Below are 26,494 nucleotides of genomic sequence, written 5' to 3'. Positions count from 1 at the left end.
TCAGCTATTACACAGGAGTTCCTGGTTTCAACCACTGGGCTGAGACCTGCCCCCAGTGATCAGACCTATGTGATTCAGACCAATCAGAGCCATGTGAATTTGGATATCTCATTTACATAAAATGGACCTAATGAGGAACCTGGGTGAGAACTTTTGGTATAAAGAACAGCCTCCCAAGACTATACTTTCAGGGATCATTTCTAGAGTTTGTTACTAGAGAAGTTTCTGAATGTGTGGAGCACCTGAAACCCCAAGGAGGGGGCGCAGCATTCTCTCCTAAGCGTGAAGCCAGCTCTTGGTGTTGTTTTGTTTTTTTAGAGAGAGAGGAAGGGAGGGAGAAAGAGAGGGAGGGAAACGTTGATGTGAGAGAGAAACATTGATCGGTTGCCTCTCATAGGTACCCACCAGTGGGGACCAAACCTGCAACCGAGGCATGTGCCCTGATCAGGAATTGAACCTGCAACCTTTCACTTTTGGAGACGATGCCTAACCAACTGAGCCACACTGGCCAGGGCCTTGGTGTTGTTTCTGCATTTACCATTGGTCATTGATGATCCTTCTCTTCCTTAGGAAGAGGAAGAGGACGTGGTCTAAGTGATTTTCAGAGGGTGGGGGGAGCCTCCCTCTTGCCTCAGGTGGAGCACACTTTCACCTGTTTACCAAAGTCTGTGTCTCCTCAGTTTGCCTGAATGAAGCCTATCCTTTTCTCATCCCAATACTTTTCTTTTTTTTTTTTAAGAATTTTTTTAAAGATTTTATTTTATTTTATTTTTTAGAGAGGGAAGGGAGGGAGAAAGAGAGAGACAGAAACATCAATGTGGGGTTGCTGGGGGTCACGGCCTGCAACCCAGGCATGTACCCTGACTGGGAATCAAACCTGTGACACTTTGGTTCACAGCCCGCACTCAATCCACTGAGCTATGCCAGCCAGGGCTTCATCCCAATACTTTTCAAATGTGTTTATATTTTGGTGGCAGCGCTGGGATCTGACACAGCACCCAGGCTGTCTTCCCAATGCCATCTCAGAGTCAATGCCCTGGTACCCGCAAGAGCCCTTTGTGCCTAGTTGTTTCCTAGCGTGCATATAGAGAGGCCTCGGGGGAATCCAAACCACCCACACTTCCAGTTGAGATCTCCGGGACTCTATTCCCTTCAGGGAAGGGACCCTTCATAAAGTTTGATTTGGACTTGGTCATTATGGCTCTTAGAACCTCATCCCTAAGGCTCAGACTCCATACAGTCTTTGGACCTCGTCCATAAAGTTTTTGGGGGGACAGTTGGGCTCAAGGGGCACTCAAAGGGATGAAGGGACACCTTAATTGGGAGAGTGTACATGGGGAGCCCATGTTCTAAGTTCTCTTTCAGTGAGAACTTAGCACCCTCTGGGACCCCAGCTGACTTGATGCACAAGACCTACGGCTCAGAAAGTTGTAACTGGCTAGGTCTTTGGACAAAAATCACTGAGACCCAGAATGGTCTTAAAATTTGCTGACCCAGATGGGTTCTTTTGAGATTTCAAAACTCGCTTATTCGTGTGCACGATGGCAACTAAGAACATACTAAACCTCCTGCAGACCATGGGAGGCTTTTTTTAACTGGTACCTTGAGAACGCTAAACAAAACCTGTTTTCATCTCTTGTAAAGAGAATAATTCTAAATCGAATAAACATCTTCATTATTAGAAAAAGGACTTTGCATCTGTAAAATTGAAGTTGAAGGGGAACCATTTGGAAACACTTCCTCTGATTTTTGCACATGTTATTTGGAAGCTAACAAGCCTCCAGAAGCCGCCGTCTTCACCTCTTCTGCCACTCCCACGTCACCCACTTTCTCCTTCCTTGTCTGCTTTTTCCGAACTTCCTTTTTTCTCCTCTCCTGATATCTCTACTTCTCTTAATGCACCAGACCTTCCATCTCTGTCCTTAACAGCTCCTTTTAAGGTTGAATCAGGCAATGGAGACAACCCAAATTTTTATACAGCTCGGACTAAATCCAAATTTATGACCCTACTAAAGGATTTCCCTGACCTTAAGCTTCATTCCCTTGAATTTGAATGGCATTTAGATCTAATTATCAGCCTGGTTTTCCTGATCTTTATCAACTTATTCATGTGGTTGTAGAAAATGTTCAGCCTGGAAATTTTTGTTGGCTACTAAATGGAATAAACCTCCGGAGGACGTTAACTGGTGCCCAGGGCTTTGAGAAGGCTGAACAACAGGCCACTGAATTATGGAGTTGTCTCCTAAACCTTTCCTTGCCAAGTTATTTGGAAAGCCATACACCATCGCATACCCACAAAAAGGACAAATCTGTTCTTGCCTACTTTGATAGATTTGAACAGACTTTCCAACAAAATTCAGGGATAAAAAAATGTGAATGATGAAGCTCTCAGGCCGTTCAATTCCACACTTGTGGCCAGCTTTCCTGAAGCCTTCGGTACCTTAGTGGAACAAATGACAGTAGTTGGGCCACAAGACAACCACACGAGATAGCCTCTTTGGCTAACCAGCTAAGACTTTGGAGAAAGACAGGGAACCTAGGGCTACATGAGCCCCAGATTGTCAGGAAAAAGCTGCTAAGCTCTGGCACTCCAACTCCAACAATTAAAAAGACATGCCCCACTCTTCCCTAAAGCAGCCAGCAGTAACCTCTGAAAATGGTTCAGTATTCAGTTGACCTACAAAACCCCACAAAATCATGCAAATTGAGTTTCAAATCTTCTCCTGGATGGTGTTGCTCAGTGGTTTGAGCACTGGCTTTGAACTGAAAGTTGGCTGGTTCAATTCCTGGTCAGGGCACATGCCTGGGTTGAGGGCCAGGTCCCCAGCTGAGGGCCTGTGAGAGGCAACCTATTGATGTGTCTCTTGTGCTTTGATGTTTCTTTCCCTCTCTTTCTCCCTCCCTTCTTCTCTCTCTAAAAAAATTAAATCTTTTTTTATTTCTGTGTATTTATTTATTTATTTTTAGAGAGAGGGGAAGGGGGGAGAAAGATTGATTGATACAAGGGAGAAATATTGATCAGTTGCTTCTCATACACACCCCAACTGGGGACCAAACCCTGCAAGCCAGACATGTGCCCTGACTGGGAATCGAACTAGTGACCCTTGCCTTGTAGTACAACATCCAGCCAACTGAGCCACAACAATCAGGACTAAAATCTTTTTAAAAAATTAAAAATAAAGAGGTTCAAATCTTTGTGTTTATTTTAAGAACACTCATGAAACTGCCCAGGCCATCAAGGGTGTGCATATTCAAAAAGCCACCAGGTATTCAGAGGATACCACTATACATGGTGGAGTCAGTAGGTGTGCCCAGGCCAAACAGTGGAGCTGGACACAGAGTTGGTGGCCCAAAGAGAGTGCCGAATTATGTGCTGCACATACTTAAAAATGCAGAGAGTAATGCTGAACTTGAGGGTTTACTATAGTTTTTTTTTTTCATTGATTTTATAGATATATAGAAAAACATCTACTTGTTGTCCCACTTATTTATGCATTCATTGGTTGCTTCTTGTATGCACCCTGACCAGGGATCAAACCTGCAACGTTGGTGTATTGGGATGATGCTCCAACCAACTGAGCTGCCCGACCAGGGCCAAACTTTTGAGTTTAGGTGTAGATTCTCTGGTCATTGAGCACATCCAGGTGAACAAAGATCCCAAGATGCCACATAGAAGTTACAGAGCTCACGGACAGATTAACCCATACTCAGCCTCTCCCTGCCACATTGAGATGATCCTTGGTGAAAAAGCAGATTGTTCCTAAACAAGAAAATGAGTTTGCACAAAAGACAAAGATACCCCAGGAGAAACTTCAGAAGCAAACTTATGGCCCAAAAGTAAATTCAGCATAAAATAAACACTAATAAAAGAAAAAAGAGAGATGCCCCAGAATTGCCAGCCCCTCAAAATCAAAATCAGAAACTTTTTTTTTTCTGTAAATACTCTGGACAATTTAGAAAGGACTCTCATACTCTGGCCAGTGTGGCTCAGTTGGTTGGGTGTTGTCCTATAAATTGAAAGGTCACCAGTTTGATTCCTGGTCAGGGCATGTGCCTGGGTTTTGGGTTCTGTCCCCAGTTAGGGTCCCCTTAATGTCCCTGGAGCACCCAGTTAGGGTGCGTGCAAGAAGCAACTGATCAGTGTTTCTCTCTCCCATCAATGTTTCTCTCCCTCTCTTTCTCACTTCCTTCCCCTCTCTAGAATCAATGAAGAAAAAAAAATTTAATTAAAAGGGACTGTCTCAAATATGAATGATGGCTATAGCTAAACCCTGACAAAGTTTACCAACCCTCACTCTCTAAGCAGGACTAGGGATGCTCCAGGGACATTAAGGGGACATTCCCCCACTTAAAACAAACCAATTGGGGGGATTAGATATAAAAACCAGGGACGAATTCTGCTTGACACTGGAGCCCTGTTGGTCATCAACCCCAGCATGCTTTCAGCACTCCCCCCAGTTCTGAATTTACCGAGATGTTCAGTGTAGCTAACCAGCCTACGACAGTCCCTAAATCCTTACCCATGCCTTTTCACTGGCGGTCATCATTTCTCACTCATTCCATCAGCTCTCTTACACCTCCTGGGAAGAGAGATTTTAGAAACCTACCAAGCCCATATTCCCTTTTCTCACCAGGGCATCCTATCTCTGGGTTGGCTCTCACCCCCATCCCCATTCATTCTACCAGATTCATCAACTATATACATTAACTGTGTACATCCTGTTCTCCAAGTGCTGCCCAAAAGCCTTTGGGCACAGACCAACACTGATGTGGGCCATATCCATTCAGCAACCTCAATTAAAATACAGGGAGACCCCAATAAACTCCTCCTTAATATTAAACAATGCCCCCTAAGCCCTGAGGTTTTAGCCAGCATACAACCTATAGTAGATGACTATATGTGTGTGTGTGTGTGTGTGTGTGTGTGTGTGTATGAAGGTGTCTAGTCATGTAATATGAAAAATAGGGACATTTATTGAAGAAGATACAAGAAACATTGTACATAGGACAATGATGCCTCAGTTCCCTTCAAAATAGGCACCTTGGGAACTACACAGTTCTCCCTATCACCATCAGCTGCCCCATTGTATTTTCCTGAATCTCACTGACAATCTGAAATCTCTCCCTTTTCAAAGGTGATTTTAGTTTTGGGAAAAGCCAGAAGTCACAGGGCAACAAATCTGGGCTGTAGGAGGGCTGATTCACCTGGGTGATTCGATGTTTCTCAAAAAAACTCTGCACGAGACATGATGCATGAGTGGGTGCGTTGCTGTAATGAAGCTGCCAACCAGCAGGTGCCCATAGCTGTGGCCTTCCGAATCATCTGACTAGTTTCCGCAGATGAATATTCAAGCCGAACACAAAATTTGATGTAGATTTGTCACTTTACTTGCTCAGTCATTTTGAATACGATGGCCACACAGCACACATGCTCACTCAATGGCGTCCACCACCCCCACTGACTAGTACAGCAAAGTCATCGTTGTTCACACATGTGCATCGTAGTCCATTCTCCTTGGCTGCCAGGTTACATTGATGTCGCCCAAACCATTCTCATTATATTAACAATGGCTGGACTTTTCCTGGACAGACTATATATGTGCCCCCTTGAAATACCCCCATCTTACCCCTCTGCAAATGGCATTTTGTTCAAAACCTCAGAGCCATAAATAACAGTCATTCCTTGACATTCCGTCGTTTCCAACACCCACACCCTGTTCTCTAATGTTCCCTCTGAAAGCTATGGAGTTCTGCAGTGCATTTGTCAGTAGATTCAGACAGCCAGTTTCTTCCTACCTTTATGTGGAAAGGCCAACAATTTACTTGGACTGTTCTTCCTCAAGGATCACAGAAAGCCCGGCCTATTTCTCCTAAATCCTAAGGCCAACCTAGCCACTATTTCTTTCCTACATTGATGGTTTACTTTTTTAAAGACTTCATTTATTTATTTTAGAGAGAGGGGAAGGAAAAGAGAGGAAGAGAAACATCAACCGGTTGTCTCTCACATGCCCCCAACTGGGGACCTGGCCGGCAACCCAGGAATGGGCCCTGAGGAGGGAGGGGGCAGGAACCAGCGACCTTTTGCTGCTGCACAGGACTGCACTCAATCCACTGAGCCACACCAGCCAGGGCGATGATTTACTCTTACGTTCGCCTTCTGAAGAGGCTTGCCTCCCTGACAGCCTCCATGTACTTCATAACCTGGTTTCCAAAGGACACAAAAGAAACACTAATTTTGTCAAATCTCCATTCAATTCTTAGGACACCTCCTAACTCCAGAAGGATTAAATCTTGATCCATCATGCCTACATGGCATTTTAGACTACCCCCTCCCTCAAAGGAAAAGACAACTTTAGGGGTCCATAGCACCTGCAGGTCATTGTCAGAACTGGCTTCTTAATTTTTCCTTAATGTCTCAACCACTTTATGAACTACTCAAGAATCCCTCTCCACCCTGGCTGCATAGTTCAGTTGGTTAGAGCATTGTCGTAATATGCCAAGGTTGTGGGTTCAATCTCTGGTCAGGGCACATATAAGAATCAATCAATGAATGCATAAAAAAGTGGAACAACAAATCAATGTTTCTCTCTGTCTTTCTCCCTCTTCCTCTCTCTCCAAAAAAGAATTCCTCTCCTGCTCCTCTACAATGGACCTCTGATGCCCAACAATCTTTTGAAAGAATAAAAACCGAGGTTACCTTAGCTCCCCCTTTAGAGCATCCAAATTATAACCTCCCTTTCTACCTCTCCACTCAAAACCCTGAAGAGAATGCCCTAGGGGCTCTTACTCAACCTCCTGTGGGGCAGAATAGGCCTATAGGATATTCTAGTCAGCAGTTAAATCCAATTGCTCAAGAACTTCCCCTTGCCTTAGGGCAATTGCTGTTCTTCCCACCCTTATAAGGAGAAGATGATTATGAGATCTACTCTTACTGTCTATGTTCCACACTCTGTTGAAATGCTCCTTAATTCCCATCATACTCAGTATCTTTCTGCTCCTCGTCTAGCCAACTATATAACGTCCCCCTTCTGCCTTCACCCCACCTAACTAACGCCTGACGCAACTTCTCCTGCTACCCTACTTCCTCTTCCAGAGGATAACATTCCCCATGACTGCATTATGTTCAGTGGCCAACTCCTTACCCCACTACTGGATCTACAAGAAAGTCCATTTCCAGTGCAGACCAGGAATGGTTCACTGGTGCATGCTATTTAAGGAGACTAATGGAAATTACCAAGTGAATATGCCATTAATAAAATCGTAGAACCCAGACTTCTACCTGATGCCAAACCTGCCCAACAAACACAACTGCATCCTCATACTGATAGGAGAACTCAAGAGTTAAAGAGTTTAGCTTTAGCTATAGTTGATAGGCTTAAATGATTAATGCACGCAGAAAGCTGTTATTCCAGGAACTAGAATTCATGACTCAGATGACTCCAGGATGTGAAAAGCAATTCAACCTTTGTGCCCCAGAGGGTCTGCAGATGGTATCTGAGGCATTGTGTTCCAGGGAGGGAACACAGATAAAGAATTATTGATCAGCAGATAAAGAAATAATAGAAAAACTTTGCAGGACTATAACTTTTATCCCATTAACCTTTTTCCAAACCCCTTACCTACCCTTTCTTTCCCTTATAAAAAGTGTAGCTTGAGCCCTGGCTGGTACAGCTCAGTAGATTGAGCACTGGCTGAAATGTAGCCAGTTTGATTCGAGGTCAGGGCACATGTCTGGGTTGCAGGCCAGGTCCCCAGCCAGGGGTCGTGCAAGAGGCTACCAGCCAATATTTCTCTCTCTCCCTCTCTTTCTCCCTCCCTTCCCTTCTCTCTAAAAATAAATAAATAAAATCTTAAAAGAAAAAAAAGTCAGCTTGAGATGAAATGTTAAGTTGTTGTTTTTTTAAAAGATTTTCTTTATTTATTTTTAGAGAGGGAAGGGAGAGAGAGAGAGAGAGAGAAACATCAATGTGCGATTGCTGGGGGTCATGGCCTGCAACCCAGGTATGTACCCTGACTGGGAATCAAACCTGCGACACTTTGGTTCGCAGCCCGTGCTCAATCCACTGAGCTATACCAGCCAGGACTTTAAGTTGGATTTTGAAGGTACATAACCAACTGTCTTCTCAGATCACCAGCATCTAAATAAAATGCCCATAAAGATTCAATCCTTGTCTCTACTTATTGCTTCTGGTAGTAATGGGCAGCACAAATGCCAGCTTTTCCGGTTTCATCACTGAGGCATGCTTATTAGCCAAAGAGAAAACAGCCAGTATCTACACTGACAGCAGATAGGCTCTCAGAGTAACCCGTGACTTTGCCAGGCTCTGGAAACAACCAGGGTTCGCTACCTCATTCAGACAAAAAATTAAAAACAAAGACTTTGTCCTAGCACTCCCAGATGCCATGCTGACTTTCCGAGCCTTTGCTGTTATTAACATGCAAGGACATTCTTCTGCCCAGAATATGGAGGCACAAGGAAGTGAAAGGGCTGATACAGCTCTGCCAAACTGGCTACTTTATATGAGGTAACCACAGCCCTGCCTATAAAAACCTCATCTACTCCTGCCTTACCTCCGGTTTCTCACCTATACCAAAGACTAGTTAAACCTCATGCCATTTCTCTGGGAGAGGAAAGGGGGAAATGGATTGAACAAAAAGTTGGTTGTTCCTTTGATTCTTCTTAAAGCTTATGGATAGGTCCTACTAACTGCCCCATCCTCCCCAACAGTCTCCAAAAGGAGATTTTTAACCTTCTTCCTTGATTCAACTCCTTGAAACAATGAGAAAATGATCCAATGAGGAAAGCAATATTATTGGGGCCCTTCACCCAGTCTTGCCCATCAGATATATCAGATGGGCAAAGTGTGTCCAAAATGTAATCCTGGAAAACTGTTGCATGCCTCTCTGGGCACTTTGCATTACCAGTGGGTCCTTTAGAGGTAAGGCAGTTAGACTGTACCCAACTCCCCCTCTCACACAGTCATGGATATGTGCTGGTCACGACCTGTGTGTTTTCACTTGGGTTGTGTCTTTCCCTCGCCATAGCCCTGGCAGCAGCTAAGGCCTTATTAAAAAAATTATTCCAACCTCAGGAATCCCAAGGGAACTTAGTGATTGAGGAACTCATTTTATAGGACAAACTGTTCGATCATTTATAAAATTTGGCCTATCTGTCAGCATTTCCATTATGCTTATCATCCTCAACCCTCTGGATTGGTCAAACAAACCAATAGAACAATAAATAACCCAAATGGAAAAATTTGCACAGCATTTAGTCTGTCATGGCCCACAATCCTCCTTAACCCTCCTGAACCTTTGCTCCCCCTCAGCTGGAAAACATAAATTTTAGCCTTTTAACATTATCACAAGTTGTCCCATGCACCTGGAAGAAGAGCTGCACTAACCAGTACTTGTCAAAGGAGATCTCCTGTATCACTGCAAGGAGTTTATCAACACCCTACAACATAACACTAACCTTTTAAAGATTCCTTCAACAGTGCACTCCTGGGAGACAAGGAATGTCCTCACAGCCTCAAACCCAGGGATACTGTGTACTGGAAAAGACACCAACTCAAAGACTCTTCAGCCCCTTGGAAAGGGCCTTATCAGGGGCTCCTGACCAATCCGTGTGCTGCTAAATTCCACGGTGCTGACTCATGGATTCACGTTTCTCATTCTGAAAAGTTCCCAGACCCTGTTGCTGAATGGGTTTCCCAGCCCATCACTGCCACCAAACTCTGACCAAAATCTAGGCAACAGGACGAAAGACAGCAGATGAAGAAGACAACTTTTCCCAAGGAACCGGACCAGGACTGCATCACACCAGTCCTTACAGAGATTCTTAACTTGAATTTCTGGTCTTTATCTCTTGCTGATTTTTGTTTATAAGGTTACCTTGTGTTTTAGAGAAGATTATTCATATTATAGCAAACCCAGTTGTTCTCCCTTTTCTTACTCTCTCCCTCATTTCTCTCTCTAATGCTTGAAAAGATAGTATTTCAGCAAAACTCTGAGAGTGCTGCCAAGGGAAGAAATTTAACTGATTGTCAGTCAAGTCACCAAAACCCTAAATCAATAAAAGACAAATACCTGCCACTTGTTGCTCCAGTTACCAACTTTAATACCGTGTCCAATGTCACTGTCTTCCCAGACCAACCCATATCCAACTTGACCTTTCAGGTAGACATGATTCAAAAACCAGAGACATCTGCCCCCACTTATCATTACTCATTGTCCCTGTCATCTCCACTGAATTTAAATTTAAATCTTCCCCCATCTCTTCCTTACCTGATCTCTAAATGTCTACATGACAAAACTAAAAAGAAAGATATAACCAAATTATGTAGACTTGTTCCTTCAATTGGATACCACCCTGATGGATTTTGAAAAGCATGTAAATGGTTTCACCTTTGGTTGGAAAAAATTCTCTCAGTCATACCTATGAATAAATCCATAAACTAGAATACTTGGGGGAGAGGGGATGGTTTATGCACCTCCCAGGTTCATTTTATTTTTGGCGTAGAAGATACCTCGACTAAAGGATGGGCACATCAATGTTTAGCCAGTTGCTTGCTGGGACAACTTGTCACGTCTTTATTTATTCATAAGGATCCCTGCCTTTCCAAAAGTTCTTTCTTCTTTTTTTCAAAGATGTTATTTATTCATTTTTAGAGAAAGGAGAAGGGAAGGAGAGAGGAGAGAAATATCAATGCGAGAGAGAAACATCAATCGGTTGCCTCTCATATGCACCTCAACCAGGACTGAACCTACAACCCAGACATATGCCCTGACCAGGAATCGAATCTGTGACTCTTCATCCTGCAGGGATGACACCGAACCAACTGAGCCACAACCCCACCAGTCAGGGTTCCATACATTCTTTTAACAAAGAACCACTTCCACAGGACCAAAGGCAGATAATGAAACCCAAAAGGGAAATGCGGGCAATTTATGATGACAATATAGAACAAAGTGTACTCTACATACTAATCCCAAGTGCCAGAATAGATGTCAATAAGAATATAATTAGGAATTTATCCACCACCATTGGACAAACAGCTGAAGAAGTGGCCAAGACTGTTGCTGCTCAACAAAAAGTCCCTAGAGCCCTTTGCTCTGGTGGCCCTTGACAAGCCCATAGTTCTTGAATCTTGCTGGCCAAGAGGGGTCTGGAAAAGAGGATTACTCTGGTATTTCAAAGGTGTGTTAACCTGCACGCACAAGAACAATGAACAGGGCTTGCTTAAACTCTTTACTAAAAAGGTTATATGCCTGTGGCATGACTACTCACCATGACCTATCCAGTCAGGAATTCATGATCTGATCACCCTGTGAGGTTACATTTCATCACTATGCTTATGGGTTTTATTATATGATCCCTTTTTCGTTCACAAAAGAAACAATATAAAACTACTATCATCCCCATTTTACTGGCAAGGGCACTGAGTCCAGAGAAGGGGCGAATGTTGTCAAAAGTCACCCATCCGTGCTCTTTAGTACTCCTCAGTCTACCAGTCTCCCCTGGTCCGCCTGGCGGGCCACAGGAAGGTGCCGCAAAACGACAGGTTCCTGGAGTTTTGTATGCCCCCTAGAGGAAACCTGCAAACTCTACCACACCCCCGGCCAGCAGAGGGCACTGCTACCACCTCGATAGCACAGATTGGATCTCCTTGTGGTGCTCACTTTTCCTCCATTCCCCGGGGTACTTCCGGCACGGCGGAACTTCGGTGCAGCCGGACGCGCCGCGGTAGGGACGCTGGCGAGCAAGGCGGCAGCAGTTGTTTCCGGCCTGTCGGTGGTCTGAATTAAGTGGCAGTGGCGGGGTGAAGATGGAGACAATTCTGGAACAGCAGCGGCGCTATCATGAGGAAAAGGAGCGGCTCATGGATGTCATGGCCAAAGAGATGCTCACTAAGAAGTCCACAGTGAGTGGGGCCTGGGTAGCGGCTCCGTCTGCGGCTGGGCCGCCTCCCCGTGTGTACCCCCTGAAAGCTTTCCTTAACTCTCAGGCCTGTCCCGCTCCCCGCCCCCTCCCAGGGCTTCCTCTCCGAGGTCCGCCCTTGGTAACCTCCTCCCGGGGCCCGGCGCCCGGCGCCCCCGGGGGTCCCTGCTTTAGCCACTGAGACCTGTGCGCGTTAAGTTCCGCCCTCGGGCGGCCTTTTCAACTCCAGAACTCGAACTAACGGCGTCTGTGTCACCCTCTGCTTTTCTTCAGCTCCGGGACCAGATCAACTCTGACCACCGCACACGGGCCATGCAAGATGTGAGTACCCCGCTATCCGCTTCTCTTTGGGTCAGAGCGAGCTGGGAAAGAGAGGCAAGGCGGGGTGCGGGGCCTAAGATAACCAGCCAGGTTGGTCAGTCGCGGGTTGTCTGCTTGGAGTTGTCCACGCGGCTGCTGAGCTTGAGGGTGCTGGACTGCTCTTCCTCACTTCTCTGAATGGGGAACTCTTATTCATTCTTCATTACTCGGAAAGACTCCCCTAGTAGCGTCCTGTATCCCATCGATGTACAAAGAATAGTTATGAGAAGTGGATTACGCAGGCGCAGAAGGTATTATCTCTTCAATACAGAACACATCTTTGAATTATTTGTGCCTACATTGCCTGCATTTACCTAGGAATAGTTCAATTTATTACTTTCAGAAAACTAATCAAAATGTTGATTCTCATTAAACCTAAGTAATAGGTAAATGGAGGTTCATACGGTGCTCTTTCTTGCATTTGCTCGAAATCAGTTAAGAAAGGTATGAAAGACCTAATCATAGTTTCTGATTTTTAAGGAGATCGTTAATATTACAAGTTTCTAATCCCATATATAAATTCCCAAATCTGAAATACTCTGAAAACAAAAGGGTTTTTTTGTTTCTTTGCTTCAGTAATTATTTGGTGGCAAAATAATGCATAAGTAAGTAATGCATAAGTTTTACTGCAAAACTACTAATATTTGTTCCAGGTTCCACTAGGGATCTTCCATAGCATATAGTACATTTCTGAACCTTAAAAATCCCAAATTCTGAAACAGATTTGTCCCCAAAAGTTTTGGAGATGGGACCATGTACCTGTTCCATCCTGAGTTGGAATCTGAAGGAACCTATGTGATGTTTTATTTAGCCTGTGCACTCTTCAGTCAGACTTTTTTTAACTTTATTTTTATTGTTGACACTATTACAGATATCCCCATTTTTCCCCCCTTTGCCCACCTCTACACAGCCCCTGCCCCCCCTTCCCTCTACTCAGTCAAGCTTTCTGAGGAAGTGCAAATCGTCTTGGATAACCCTTTTGTCTTTGCGAGTCTTAGGTAGGAACTGCAGTTTAGCATATGGCTCTGTGTTAAGACTCTTTTAGCGAAAGTAAAACATCAGTAGCGTGTAAATATAGGAACCCTTTGTCACTCCTTTATTGATCTGTTTTGAAAGCTAACCAGGAATCAGTGCTCTCTACTAAAGGTACCAGAAAGCACAGGAACTTTTTACACTACATCCCTGGAGGTTTCCCTGGACTTTGACTAGAGAGCCCTTCTTGGGTGCTTAGCTCTTTAGTTGTACAGAGTGCTTTATTCTGATGCGTTTATGTTTGTCTTTCAGAGGTATATGGAAGTCAGTGGGAACCTGAGGGATTTGTATGACGATAAGGATGGGTAAGTGACGGTCATAGCCAACCCAGGGGTTAGTGCTTCTGAAGAGCCATAGTGAAAGGGCCGATTTTATGCTCTGTGTTCTCTGAATTTTTCACGAAATTGCAGGTTACGAAAGGAAGAGCTCAATGCCATTTCAGGACCTAATGAATTTGCTGAATTCTATAACAGACTCAAGCAAATAAAAGAATTCCACCGGAAGCACCCAAATGAGGTATGGCCTCAAAAAGTATATTCTGTAAACCTGCTCGCAGCTAAATAAAATTTTTTTAAAGATTTTATTTATTTATTTATTTATTTTTAGAGAGAGGAAGGGAGGGAGAAAGAGAAGGAGAGAAGCTCAATGTGTGGTTGCCTCTCACACATCCCACTGGTGACCTGGCCAGCAACCCAGGCATGTGCCCTGACTGGGAATTGAACCAGTGACCCTTTGGTTCACAGGCCAGCACTCAACCTACTGAGCCACACCAGCCAGGGCTTGCATTCTTTTTTGAGGGAACATCTAAGTGGCACATCTCCATTTTCCTTATACTTTCTCTCGTAGGCTCTAGTTTGTATGGGAAATAATAAAATAATAAATGATACAAGAGTAAATTCTGTGTTTCATGTACTTGGAACTGTACACCTACTTTTCCCCCACTCTGTATATTTAAATACATAGAGCAGTGGTTTCCAATTGTCACTGCTCATTCAAATCACCTGGAGATCTTTAACGAGCACCAGTAGCGGCCCCTCCCCTTCTGATTTAATTAGTGGCAGGTGCATCAGGGTTTTTTAACGCTCTTTTAGGTGTTTCTGATGTGCAGCAAACTTTGGAAATGGCTGGTACTGAAAAAAAGTCTGTTGACAGTGTTAGCTATTTGTAGGAGAATTCATAAAGGAAGACTTTGAGTTTTTATCTTTTTTATATTATTTGCGTTTTTGTGAGCATGTGTTATTTTAGCAGTATTTCGTCAAACAATACAAAAAGGAAAAGAAAAAGGTAAATGGAAAACAGTAGTAGGCTCCTAAGAAAAATTCAGACTGCCCTGACCAGTGTGGCTTAGTTGATTGGTACGTCGTCCCGAATACCAAAAGGTCTGGGTTCAATTCCTGGTCAAGCAGGTGCTAGGTTGCGGGTTTGATCTTTGGTTGGATTAGTAACCAACCAATCAATGTTTCTCTCTCTGTTTCTCTTTCCTCTCTGTAAAATCAGTAAATATATATTCAAAATAAAAGAAAAGACTAAAGTGTCAGAAGTCCCACTTTCTACACAGATCATTTTTGTGATATTACAACTTTTTTATGTTGAAAAATCCACCTGAGCCTTTCCCTTCTTTTCATCAGATCTGTGTGCCAATGTCAGTGGAATTTGAGGAGCTCCTAAAGGCTCGAGAGAATCCAAGTGAAGAGGCACAAAGTAAGTGGGGTTTAACTTCTCTATCTAGTATGAGCAGAAGTATGAGTTGGTAACGGAACTCAATTTGCCCTCTGAGCCCTAGAAAACGGCCCCAGAGAAATTGTAGCCAGGCTCTCTTAGTGGTTTTCTCTTTGCTGGTTTCTCTGGGCTGGATTAACCTCCTAAATTGTCCTTGGGCAAAATATTCAATTTTGTGCTAGCCCAGCTCAGATTTCCTGGCCTGGAGAGCTGGGGTCTATTCACTTTGTGAGCATAGGGAAGACATTTTGGTGAAGGGCTGCTTCATGAAACAAGGAGCTAGCAGTGCATTTGAAAAGCTGAGTCCAAGGACATGGTCTTTAGCATTTGAATCATTGGTATCTGATTCCTTCAGATCTGGTGGAGTTCACAGATGAAGAGGGATATGGTCGTTACCTGGATCTCCACGACTGTTACCTCAAATACATTAACCTGAAGGCCTCTGAGGTAAGACCCAGAAAAGGAGAACGTGGTTTTCATACTAGGGGTGAGTCAGGATGCTGGGCTGGGGCTACTGGGCATGAAGCAATTAGAGTGTCTTCCTTGGGTTTTATAACTGCTATGTAAGTACTAAAGAAGTAATGTGTTTTTCTTAGAATGAAACAGCATTCAAAATGAACATCAGGTTTCTACAGTGACTACAATAATCATTATTAACGTTTATTAATACAAGCATACTTTGCTTTTGCAAAAACAAATGTTTTTAAAAACTCACAAACAGCCCTGGCTGACGTAGCTCAGTGGATTGAGTACAGGCCTGCGAACCAAAGCATCGCTGGTTTGATTCCCAGTCAGGACACATGCCTGGGTTGCAGGCCAGGTCCCCAGTAGGGAGCGTGCAAGAGGCAATCACCCATTGATGTTCCTCTCCCTCTCTCCTTCCCTTCCTTTCTCTCTAAAAATAAATAAATAAAAATATTTAAAATAAATAAATAAAAACTCATAAATACATATGCTCCTGTGTTAGGTGCACATGGTACCTGGTACCTGGAAGATACAAAACAATCTCACCAGCAAAGGGCTATTTGATATCTTTCTTAAAAGACATTTGAAAAATAACTTACCGTAGGAGATGCGATTTAATGTGACAGTCTCAGAAAGATCTCAAGAAAATGTATGATTAAGTTCCTCCTGGAGTTTTGAGGAAATGTCCCAAAAGTTCCATGACTGAACTTTAAGCTCCATGAGGGCAGATTCCAGGTGTGTCTTGTTCTCACCTGTATCCGTGTACATGGTCCAAAGATGCTCAATAAGTGACTGAACGAGGGATTGAATGGCACCTTCTGGCTTGTTATGGTAGGATACAGTGGGTATCAGAGTTGTTAACCAAGTGCCTGGCAGGGAATGTTCAGCAAGGATTTCTTTCAGTTTACCATTTATTAACTTGATCTCGATTTTGCAGCATTGATTGTGTGCCTGCTATTCTCCCCAGTTAGTGTGGGAATTCAACAACAGAACAGAAAAAGGCTAAAATGCTCGTTAGGCAACATTCAATTTTGATTTTATTTACTGGAGATTATATTGTAACCTGGTGGAAACACCTAACCGAAGCTCTCGTCACCTCTCTCCTCTTTCCAGAAGCTGGATTATATCACATACCTGTCCATCTTTGACCAGTTGTTTGACATTCCTAAGGAAAGGAAGAATGCAGAGTACAAGCGGTAAGCAGCACTAGCCTCTGGGCCTCTGCTGGGTTTGAGTGGATTACTTGGTGGGAAGGACTGAGAGCGGAGTTCTGGATTTTGTCGTGTGGAAGGTGTTGGTGGTGACTTCCAGGCTTAGTGAAGGATAGGGGTTTTGAGTGACACGGTTTTAAAACCCTGGTAATGCTCTGGCTCTGGAAGAATGCGTGTCCGTGAGCCCATCTGCGGTCTTACACCCGCACTGTTCCTAATTTTGCCTCATTGTAGAAGGAAGTCTCCCATCCAGGGACCTCTCTCTTTGGAGTTTAATGGGGAAACATTAAACTTTCTCAGGTTGTGACTGAAGTAAGGTGCCTGGGTCTGATGTATAGATGTTAAGTTTTGTGTTACACCCCTGGTTAATGTTAAAATAAAATTTTGTTTTTACCTGAAATAAATTTTAAAAGGTTTTTCTCCCCCTTGTATTGCATATATTGTGGTGACACTGGTAACAAAATTACACAAGTTTCAGGTGCCCCATTCCACAGCACATCATCTGTACACTGTGGTGTTCGTTCACCAGCCCCAGTCAGGATAACCTGAAATCTTTTATGTGTGAGTCAAGACTTGAGTATCCGGGCCCTGGCCGGTGGCTCAGTGGGTTGGAGCATCATCCCCGAGCACCAAAAGGTTGTGGGGGCTCGATCCCTGGTCAGGGCACACGGAAGGCAACCAGTTAATGTTTCTCTCTGTCTCTCTACCACCCCCACTCCCCACAGTTCCTCTTTCTCTAAAATCAATGAAAGGTGTATCCTCAGGTGAGGATTAAAAAAATAAAAGACTTTAGTATTTGGAATTACATGTGAGGATGAAAGAAGATAGGAAAGGGCAGAATCAAGATGTCAGGTTAGGAAGAAAGACGATTGTAAGCTCATTTTTAAAAGCAGCAGTATTACTTTTAAAATTTCGTATCATTAGAACTATAAGTATAGCCCTGGCTGGTGTGGCTCAGTGGGTTGAGCACCAGCCTGCGAACCCAAAGGTTGCCAGTTCAATCCCCAGTCAGGGCACATGCCTGGGTTGTGGGCTGGGTCCCCTTTTGGGTGCATGTGAGAGGTAACCAATCAATGTTTCTCACACACATTGACGTTTCTCTCCCTCCCTTCCCCTCTCTCTGAAAAATACATAAAATCTTAAAAAAAAAGAGTTCTAAGTACACATGTATTTTACAGGGCGTAACAGTTTGTCAAAATAGAGACCCTCTTTGCTTTTTCTGAATTGCTTGCTCCTCTAGATACCTGGAGATGCTGCTTGAGTACCTCCAGGATTACACAGATAGAGTGAAGCCCCTTCAAGATCAGAATGAACTTTTTGGGAAGATTCAAAATGACTTTGAGAAGAAGTGGGAGAACGGTACCTTTCCTGGATGGCCGGTGAGCTTCAGTGGAGGTGTGGGCAGAGGACATGCCAGGGAATTTAAGTGACTGTTTTACTTTAAACTTAGCCTCTGCTTTGGGGCTTTTATGTGCTGATCCTGAGATCAGCATGGCCATGAGGAGCTCTGCCCACTGTGCTGGGTTTTCTCTGTGTACTTGGAAAGGAGCTTTGTCAGGGCCCACTCGCCATTGGCTAAGCCCAGGCTTTTCATCAACCATGTCATCACTGCTGTATGCTTTCCACTAACCAGAAATGGATGGGTTATGTGCTACGAATCATTGCTATATATTCGTACAAATCCGGTGGATAAACTTGAGTCTTCCTGAACTCTCAGGAAGAGGGTGTACCATCTCTTGTTTTAGGTTTTGCTCTGCTCGTGTAGGACTTTGATTCTTATTCATAGAGATAGATAACAACAGAGCCAGCCGGCACCTGATAATTGAGGTGGCTCCCATGCCTTCTTTCTAAACCTCGATCTTAACAAACATTGTATTATTCTTCTTGCCAGAAAGAGACAAGCAGTGCCCTGACGCATGCTGGAGCCCACCTTGACCTCTCTGCTTTTTCCTCCTGGGAGGTATGTTTTCTTTAGCCAGTCTACTTGTCTTGCTTGTTCCCTCCTCAAAGAGACCACTCATTTTTCCTGTTTTAATGTTATGGACTTACCTTGGTAAGACACAAGTTTCTGGAACCAGACATCTACAGAAAATACAGAGAAAGGAAAAGAAAAAAAAGTATAGTGCTTTAAAAACTATGAAATAATAATTTGAACTATATTCAGCTGTAGTGGAGGTCATGGAACACTACCAGTATGGTTATTTGTGAACTTGACCACAGCGTCAGCCAGTCCTTCAGAGGGTGTGAGCTGTGGAATGTGTGGGCACGCCACAGCTTCGGGAGCACCCGCACTGCCGGCCTGCAGCGATCCACGTTTGAGCATTTGTTGTTTGTCAGAATCCGTTTAAATAAAACTGTTGTAACTTGTCTTGTTTTATATAGGAGTTGGCCTCCCTGGGTCTGGACAGATTGAAGTCTGCACTCTTAGCTTTAGGCTTAAAGTGTGGCGGGTAAGAGACTGTTTTTTTTCTGTCATGACTGTCCCATTTATTGTGTTTGCACACTCTATGTGGCTCTGATACCATTTTTTCTGTGCCCCGCCCCCCACCACCACCACCACTGCAAAAGTAAGCAAGTCTGTATGATAAAGTAATCCTGAAATGCTTTTCCCCTCCTGTCTCCTTAGGACCCTAGAAGAGCGAGCCCAGAGACTATTCAGCACCAAAGGGAAGTCCCTGGAGTCACTCGACACCTCCCTGTTTGCGAAGAATCCCAAGTCAAAGGGTACCAAGCGGTGAGTGGTTGGGGAAGCGCCTCTGCTTTCAGTTTTAAAATGTTATTCTCGTGCAGAATTTTCTTCAAAACAGATTTTGTCACCATTGCTGATCCATAGAGGTCCGGTCTGCTCTTTCTCTCTGCTAACGGCAGAAGGTGCTTTGTTCTCACAAACCAGGCACAGTTCATACTTGGGTGACTGAGAGTGGCTGAAGTCTCCGCTGTTGAAACTGCTCTAGGGACCCTGTGTTACCTTGATAGCCTAGAGATAGGTTCAAACAATATTTTCCTAAGTTTATTTTGGACATGGACTCCGTTCTTGAGCCACGTGCATACAGGGTACTTTCTATATGTGTTCTGATTCTCACAACAGCCCTGAAAAGGACTTGTTATCCTGATTTTTTTTTTTAAGTTAAGGACTCAGAAAAGTTATGAGAAGTATCCACTTCCTTTTTTTTTATTGTATTTTTTCCCCATTACCATCTATCCCCCTTATTACCCTCTCCCACACCCACCCAGAAATGTATCCACCCTCTCAGTTACTAAGTAGCAGAGTCAGGGATCGGACCCAGACCCTGGAGCTGGCTCTTTGCATCACATCTCCTTGCAAGTTTCAGTGTGGGGATTTACACATCTGGGCACGCCTCCCGCCTCGTGGAAGGAGGTCGAAGGGAGCTTCCACGCATTCCCAGAAATAACCTCAGTACTTCATCAGCGAGCCCTGGGCTGAACAGAGCCTTTGCTTTCACAACATCTTTCCCATGAACTTAGAATTTTTTTTTAAATTTTATTTATTTTTAGAGAGGGGAGGGAGAGAGAGAGAGAAACATCAATGTGCGGTTGCTGGGCGTTATGGCCTGCAACCCAGGAATGTACCCTGGCTGGGAATCGAACCTGGGACACTTTGGTTCCCAGCCCGCGCTCAATCCACTGAGCTACGCCAGCCAGGGCTGAACTTAGAATTTTTAATGCATCTGTTGGATAAGTGTCTGACACAGGAAACAAGACACTGGTTAAAAGAACCCTTGAGTGATACATACAACTTTTTTCTTTCTAGAGATACGGAGAGGAACAAAGATATTGCTTTCCTCGAAGCCCAGATCTATGAATATGTAGAGATTCTGGGGGTGAGTCACTGAGTCTGGTAAGGACTATAAATGCTACAAGGTATGGAAGTAAGAGAAATTGGAATTCAAAGAGGAAGAGCAGATGTTAAACTAGTTCAGCAGAAGACAGAGTTCTCTCGGGGTGCTTGGCCCTTCGGTGAGGGCCGGTTCTCTTCTTTGGTATCTGCTGTCAGGTGATACTCCCAGGGCTGCCCGGTTTCCCGGGGCCTAGGCAGACAGAACAGGCTTCCTCTCAGGACAGTATTCAGAATGGTGTGGGTTTTTTGCCTGAGCTCCAGAATATACCCAGCAGGTAACCCAAGAACCAGACGCTCAAAAAGCAAGTAAGAGAAAGGCTACTCACGGCAGCTTTTAGCCATGACTTAACATGAAAAGGCATTACTTACGTGTTTACAAGATGGTGAGAAACTTATTGGGGCTGGAATGTTCGTGGCACAAAGCTGCCTGAGCTGCTCCTTGAGTATTCTCTCAGGAAGGAGGGTTAGTTGGGGTGGAAAAGGCCTAAGCTGATGAGGATGTTTAATTCAGAAAGTAGGGGGAGGAGTAGGAGGAAAATAGTTGTCTTTCAGGGACTAGGGCAGTGCTCACCCGGAGAAGACGGCCAGCAGTAGGCCGGCTGGCCCAGTAGTGTCGGGTTTGTGCAGATCTCACTGGCTCTTAGAGGCTGTCCCTTTGCACATGCTCAGACGGTGCTGTGAGTGGATGGCTCTGGGTCAGAGAGCTTGTTTCTGGGCCTTCGTCCGTTGCCATGGATATCCTCACTCTGCCCTTGTTTGAGGACTGCATATAGTAGCGATAAGTCTGGAGTCACCTGTTGGTTCCCTCCGTTACACTGCTTTCAACAGAAGGAGGCTAGCTGGACACTGGGGACCTGGTATTCTCCACAGTAAACTTGGGCTTTGCTACTATGGGCAGCAGTCCACAGTGCCAGTCCTCTGAAGGTGCCCAGAGGCCAGTTTGCCCTTGACTTAAGGTGTACTCACTACTTTCCCCTCCTTTGAGAGCGTTTTGCTTGTCCTGCCAGGAGGTGGCACCATTCTCTTAGGAGTTCCGGACAGAGTGGTTGCCAGTGGTCGCTCTCGTGGTGCACTGATGCGGTTCGCATCGTTACTTCACCCTTTATTGCTCTCTGTTGGTTTCCAGACGTTGTGTTAAATCTTTGGATACAGTGGTGAATATGATGCAGCCTTCTGCCCCTAAAAGACCCACTTTGTGGTGAGAGGAGACGGGGATGCGGTGGAATGAGATATACGCTGTGATACGTTGAGGTTGACTTTTCTGAGTAGAAAGAGGGAGGGAAAATGTTTCGGGTAGAGGAAACAACATGAAAAATTTTGTGAGCTATGCCAGGAATTTCAACTTTGTCCTTCAAACAGTAAAAACCCAACGCAAGTTTTTTATGCAAAGTGTACCGTTAGATTGGTTTTCTTTTAAGCAGATAAATCTGAAAACAAAGTGGACTCAGAGCAAGTTAGAAGGTTCTCATCTGGGTGAGGGCATTAAGGTAGAAGAAGAAGAAGAAGGACCAGTTCAGGAAACACTGTAGATACGGCTTTGTTTTCTGTTGTTCTGTGGTAGTCCGTGGCCTTATGAGTCATTTAGGCCAGTGACATAAAACCTTTGACTTTTCCCTCTGGGGTCAGGGAGGGCCCGGTGACAGGATTTGTGACAGGAAAGCAGACTCTCCCTTCATTATCTTGTCAGAAGGGAAACCTTGTCCTTGGCAGTGAGGGTCAGCAAGGGTTGCGGGAAAATAGGAAATTTCCTTTCTTGCTTTTCACTACTTTTCTCTGACTTCCCTTTTCATTTACGGACCTGCCTTAGGAACAGCGACATCTCACTCACGAAAACGTCCAGCGCAAGCAGGCACGGACGGGAGAGGAGCGAGAAGAGGAGGAGGAGGAGCAGATCAGTGAGAGTGAAAGCGAGGATGAGGAGAACGAGATCATTTACAACCCCAAAAACCTGCCCCTCGGCTGGGACGGCAAAGTGAGTCCTGGCGCCACCGTCCGTTTCCCCAGTCCCCGTTCTGGGAGCAGGTGCAGCTGTTCCTCTAATGCTGTGTGTCTCCTGGTTTCTTTCAGCCCATCCCCTACTGGCTGTATAAGCTTCACGGCCTAAACATCAACTACAACTGTGAGATCTGTGGAAATTACACCTACCGAGGTCCCAAGGCCTTCCAGCGGCACTTTGCTGTAAGGAATTCAGAGCCGTTTCTCCTGGAAGGGGATGTGTAAAACTCGAGTCCTTCCTCGAAGAGGGTGGGAGCCGCCCGAGAGGGCCGCCAGTGCCCAGGGCTTAAGAGACTCAGAGCAGGACTCTGGGTCTGAAGGCAGGCGTGCGGCGCCAGCTCTGGCCTCGTGCAGTTAGTGCCTACCGCAGCGTGTGGGGCATCCTCCCACTGCTGTTTGAGCCTCATTTCCATTTGCTCTCGCTTGTACTTTTCTGTCTTGCCAGCATCTTAGACCAATGATTTTCAACCAGCGTGTCGCAAGAATTTTTAAAACATGGTGACACCTGACTATTTAGTCGGGGGCACCAACCTCTTTTTCCTTAGAGCGTCAAATAAGAAAATGACAACACCCTGGCTGGTGTGACTGGGTTGAGGGCCAGCCTGTGAACTGGAGGGTCACTGCATCGGCGTCTCTCCCTGTCCTCTCTCATATCCTCGCTCGTCCCTGTCAAACAGTCTTCGTGCCTACAAAGGTGGCGCTGTCCTGCCACCAGGGACCCTTCTCATACGGGTGGTGGGGGCTACATGTGAGGTGGCCAGTTAGAGTTGTGATGAGTTTCTGTGGGCTTCACACACACGTTTTGTCTGAAAGGCTGCTGGACCTAGGGTCTAGGTTTCATAACCCAGCCTGGCAAGGTAAAAGCACAGTGCAGTGCTGCTTGGAAGGATCTGCTTCTTGTCCGTCCCAGCCAGCTGTTTACACACACAAACCACGAAAGAAGTGCTGCCTTTAGGTGGAGTCCTTTGAAAAGGGTCAGGTTAGCGCTCATGAGGGGAATGGAGTTAGTGCTCTGTGTTCAGCTGTTTCCATTTCGCATTGTTCTTTGTTTCTCCTCCAGGAGTGGCGTCACGCACACGGCATGAGGTGTCTGGGCATCCCAAACACTGCCCACTTTGCCAATGTGACACAGATCGAAGATGCTGTCTCTTGTAAGTGAGCTTTCTCCTTTGGTAGACCAAGGGCCTCTCCTACAACTCACTGTCCCAATACCCTGGTGTGTCCACGCTGAAGGGCAGCTTCTGGATATGTGGAAGCTTCAACAGTCACACATAACTGTAGTTTTGAGGGTCAGCAGTACCATTTCTCCTTTGGGAAGAGCCCAATGCTGAGTATAAAATGGGGCTTTTAGCCCTGACTGGTATGGTTCAGTGGGTTGGGTGTCATCCCACAAAGCTAACGGTCGCTGGTTTGATTCCCAGTCAGGGCACATCCCTGGGTTGTGGACCACGTCCCCTGTTGGGGGCGTGCGAGAGGCAACCGATTGATGTCTCTCACATGCATCGCCAATGTTTCTCTCCCTTTCTCCCTCCTCCTCTCTCTAAAAATAAATAAAATCTTTAAATGGGGCTTTTAACTATATGCAAGATTTTGAGCCTCTTCCCCCACAGTCGTGCATCTCCTAAACAATAAGAGACCTTACAAGACTTGCAACCAGGGGAGCAGTGGGCAGCAGCAGCTCGTTCTGGACTAAACCCCTGAACCCCTGAACCTGTCTCCAAGGCCCCCTTTTCACTGACTTCCCAGTGAGCCAAAGCAGACCTGCCCAGGCTCTCCCGTTGCTTCCTCTATGCCGAGCCCTTCCTTGTGTCACAGTCCCCAGCGTTAATAAACATACTCTCAAAACACACACACACACACAGAAACAGTCAGGTCACTTTCTCCGATAATTCCCATGGGTTGTACACATTTACTTCTTTCTCCAAGAGTATCAACTCTCTATTTTAAGAGGTCTTTGGTTATAATTAATGTAACTTTTCTTTTACAGAAAAGATTATGGTAAGTTTTGCAATGGAGTTGTTATCTACAAGTGGTCCAGAACCAAAATTCCAGTTTGGGGCAAGCCAGCACTTCAAAAGCAGGGTCACCCTGGGGAGTCCTAATTGGGTGGGGGGCGGGGATGTTGTTAACACTGTGTCACCAAAGGACACTCATCCTGTTCGTTGTCGTCCTGCAGTGTGGGCCAAACTGAAGCTGCAGAAGGCGTCAGAACGGTGGCAGCCCGACACTGAGGTGGGTGCCGTGTGCCGTCCGGAATGGCGTCAGACAACGGCCCCCTCACCGTGGTTGGGGAGGGGGGGAGGTGGTCCCTGGCCCACTGCAGTGCAGAGCAGCGGCGTTCGGCCTGTCTCATCTCACCGCACCCATAAGACTAATCACCAAAATTCTGTGGCACGCCAAAAATACACTTTTTGCCAGTCTGACAAAAAAAATTTTTTTGATTCACACTGGATGGCTGTTGTTGTGTTGGCTGTTGTCATTTTCTTAATCTGACACAATCTAAGGGAAAAGAGGTCAGTGCCCCCAACTAAATAGTCAGGTATTGCATGTTTTAAAAATTCTTGCAGCGCACCGGTTGAGAACCACTGGTGTAGAGTATGATGTAACAGTATCTAAAAATTGACTCTTGGCGTGTAAGCCTAACTTATTTGTAATAACTAAATTTGTCAGACTTTAAATCTGCGTCTTTAGACAGGTGGTATTCCCTCCTGAAATTCTGAAGTGGCCAGCAGGAGCACCCAGTGTCTTGTCCTGCCGCGGTGCTGCGTAAGCCGAGAGGCTGAGAGTCCATGTCTCATACATTAGACGTACTTAGAGGGTAGCATCTCGTGAGAGATGGTCCTCGCATGAGGTGGGGAGGCATCCTTTTTGGTCTTGAGATCGTCACCCTGAGCATCAGATTTCAGAGATAAGGGTGTCAGGTGTACGAGGGACGGGAGCAGCTTTTTCCTTTCAGATCAGTGGTTGCCTGTGTTCGTAGCGGCGCCCTCTTCACACCGGCACCTAGCGCTGCAGTGCACGGGAGAGAATAAAGCAGGACTGCTCCGGGAGTCGGGAAGCTTGGCCTGCTTGGCCTCCTTCCACCCTGCTTACCTGCAGTGGCTTCGGGGGCAGAAACCAGGGTTCTTGGGAACTTTTTGAACTATTGTCGTAGGTCAGCCTTTCTCAGTTGGTGTTCCTCATCTGAAACATAGGAAGTGATTGGAGTGAATGATTTTCTCATCTCTCTCAAGGATGGGTCATGATCGGTACCATTCTGGATCCCTAGGAGAGAAGTTGGTTCAGTACACACAGTGATGTCTTGGGGCAGTGGGCTGGCTTGTCATCCAGAGCCCCAGCTGGGAAGGGCTGTCTTGGGTAAATGCCAGGGGTCCCTGCCAGGGTGCGCTAGGGCACCAGACATTGTTTCCAGCCGTTTCTCCCAGGAGGCCTAGCTAACAGTGTGCTCATCTTTTCCAGGAAGAGTATGAAGACTCCAGTGGGAATGTTGTGAATAAGAAGACATACGAGGATCTGAAAAGACAAGGACTGCTCTAGTGTTCAGGAGCGAACTTCAGCTCTCGGGCTTGCCCAGGCTTCCCCCAGATTTGCTTTTTCTATTCTCCCAACCAAGTGCGCCTGAAGACTCTGCTAGTCTTACGGTCTGGCGTGCTTCCTGTAGACACAAGGCATGCTGGCAGATTGTGGGGTTGAAATGTGTTTATCTTTGTTTTATATTAAAAAAAATTCAGAAAATAAAACCAGCCCTTCTTCTGAATGTGATTGGTCTGAAGTCCTGGATCACGGACTAACTCAGTCCTTGAGCTCCTAACTCCTCCCTACACCTTCCTCATCAACTTCAGTAGCAACTAAGGTTTAATGAGCACCCGTCAGGTACAGATGCTGTCAGTGTATCTGACCTGACCTCTTCCT

General features: G+C 45.4%; 1 protein-coding gene and 1 pseudogene across 1 annotated transcript; both read left to right on the top strand.

Annotated features, from left to right (window-relative positions):
• Positions 1–175: 175 nt before the first annotated feature.
• On the top strand, positions 176–348 carry LOC123832388 (annotated as a pseudogene).
• Positions 349–11,727: 11,379 nt separating this feature from the next.
• SF3A3 (splicing factor 3a subunit 3) lies at positions 11,728–26,339 on the top strand. Its single transcript, XM_045859097.1, has 17 exons — positions 11,728–11,924; positions 12,215–12,262; positions 13,586–13,638; positions 13,744–13,849; positions 14,962–15,034; positions 15,408–15,499; positions 16,631–16,713; positions 17,969–18,107; positions 18,620–18,688; positions 19,111–19,178; positions 19,355–19,462; positions 20,501–20,570; positions 22,395–22,559; positions 22,655–22,765; positions 23,643–23,733; positions 24,759–24,814; positions 26,042–26,339. The coding sequence occupies exons 1-17, from the start codon at positions 11,829–11,831 to the stop codon at positions 26,117–26,119; spliced, it is 1,506 nt and encodes a 501-aa protein (XP_045715053.1). The 5' UTR covers positions 11,728–11,828; the 3' UTR covers positions 26,120–26,339.
• The last annotated feature ends 155 nt before the right edge of the window (positions 26,340–26,494 follow it).

Source organism: Phyllostomus hastatus, unplaced genomic scaffold (assembly GCF_019186645.2).
Source record: "Phyllostomus hastatus isolate PE091 unplaced genomic scaffold, TTU_PhHast_1.1 phas_scaffold_182, whole genome shotgun sequence".
NCBI lineage: Eukaryota > Metazoa > Chordata > Mammalia > Chiroptera > Phyllostomidae > Phyllostomus > Phyllostomus hastatus.
This window is presented reverse-complemented; position numbering and strand designations above follow the sequence as displayed.

Coding starts and splice junctions, on each gene's coding strand:
- SF3A3 (XM_045859097.1), top strand. CDS start 11,829: ATGGAGACAATTCTGGAACAGCAGCGGCGCTATCATGAGGAAAAGGAG. Junction 18,108..18,619: donor GTACCTTTCCTGGATGGCCG/GTGAGCTTCAGT, acceptor TCTTCTTGCCAG/AAAGAGACAAGCAGTGCCCT. Junction 19,463..20,500: donor AAGTCAAAGGGTACCAAGCG/GTGAGTGGTTGG, acceptor TTTTCTTTCTAG/AGATACGGAGAGGAACAAAG.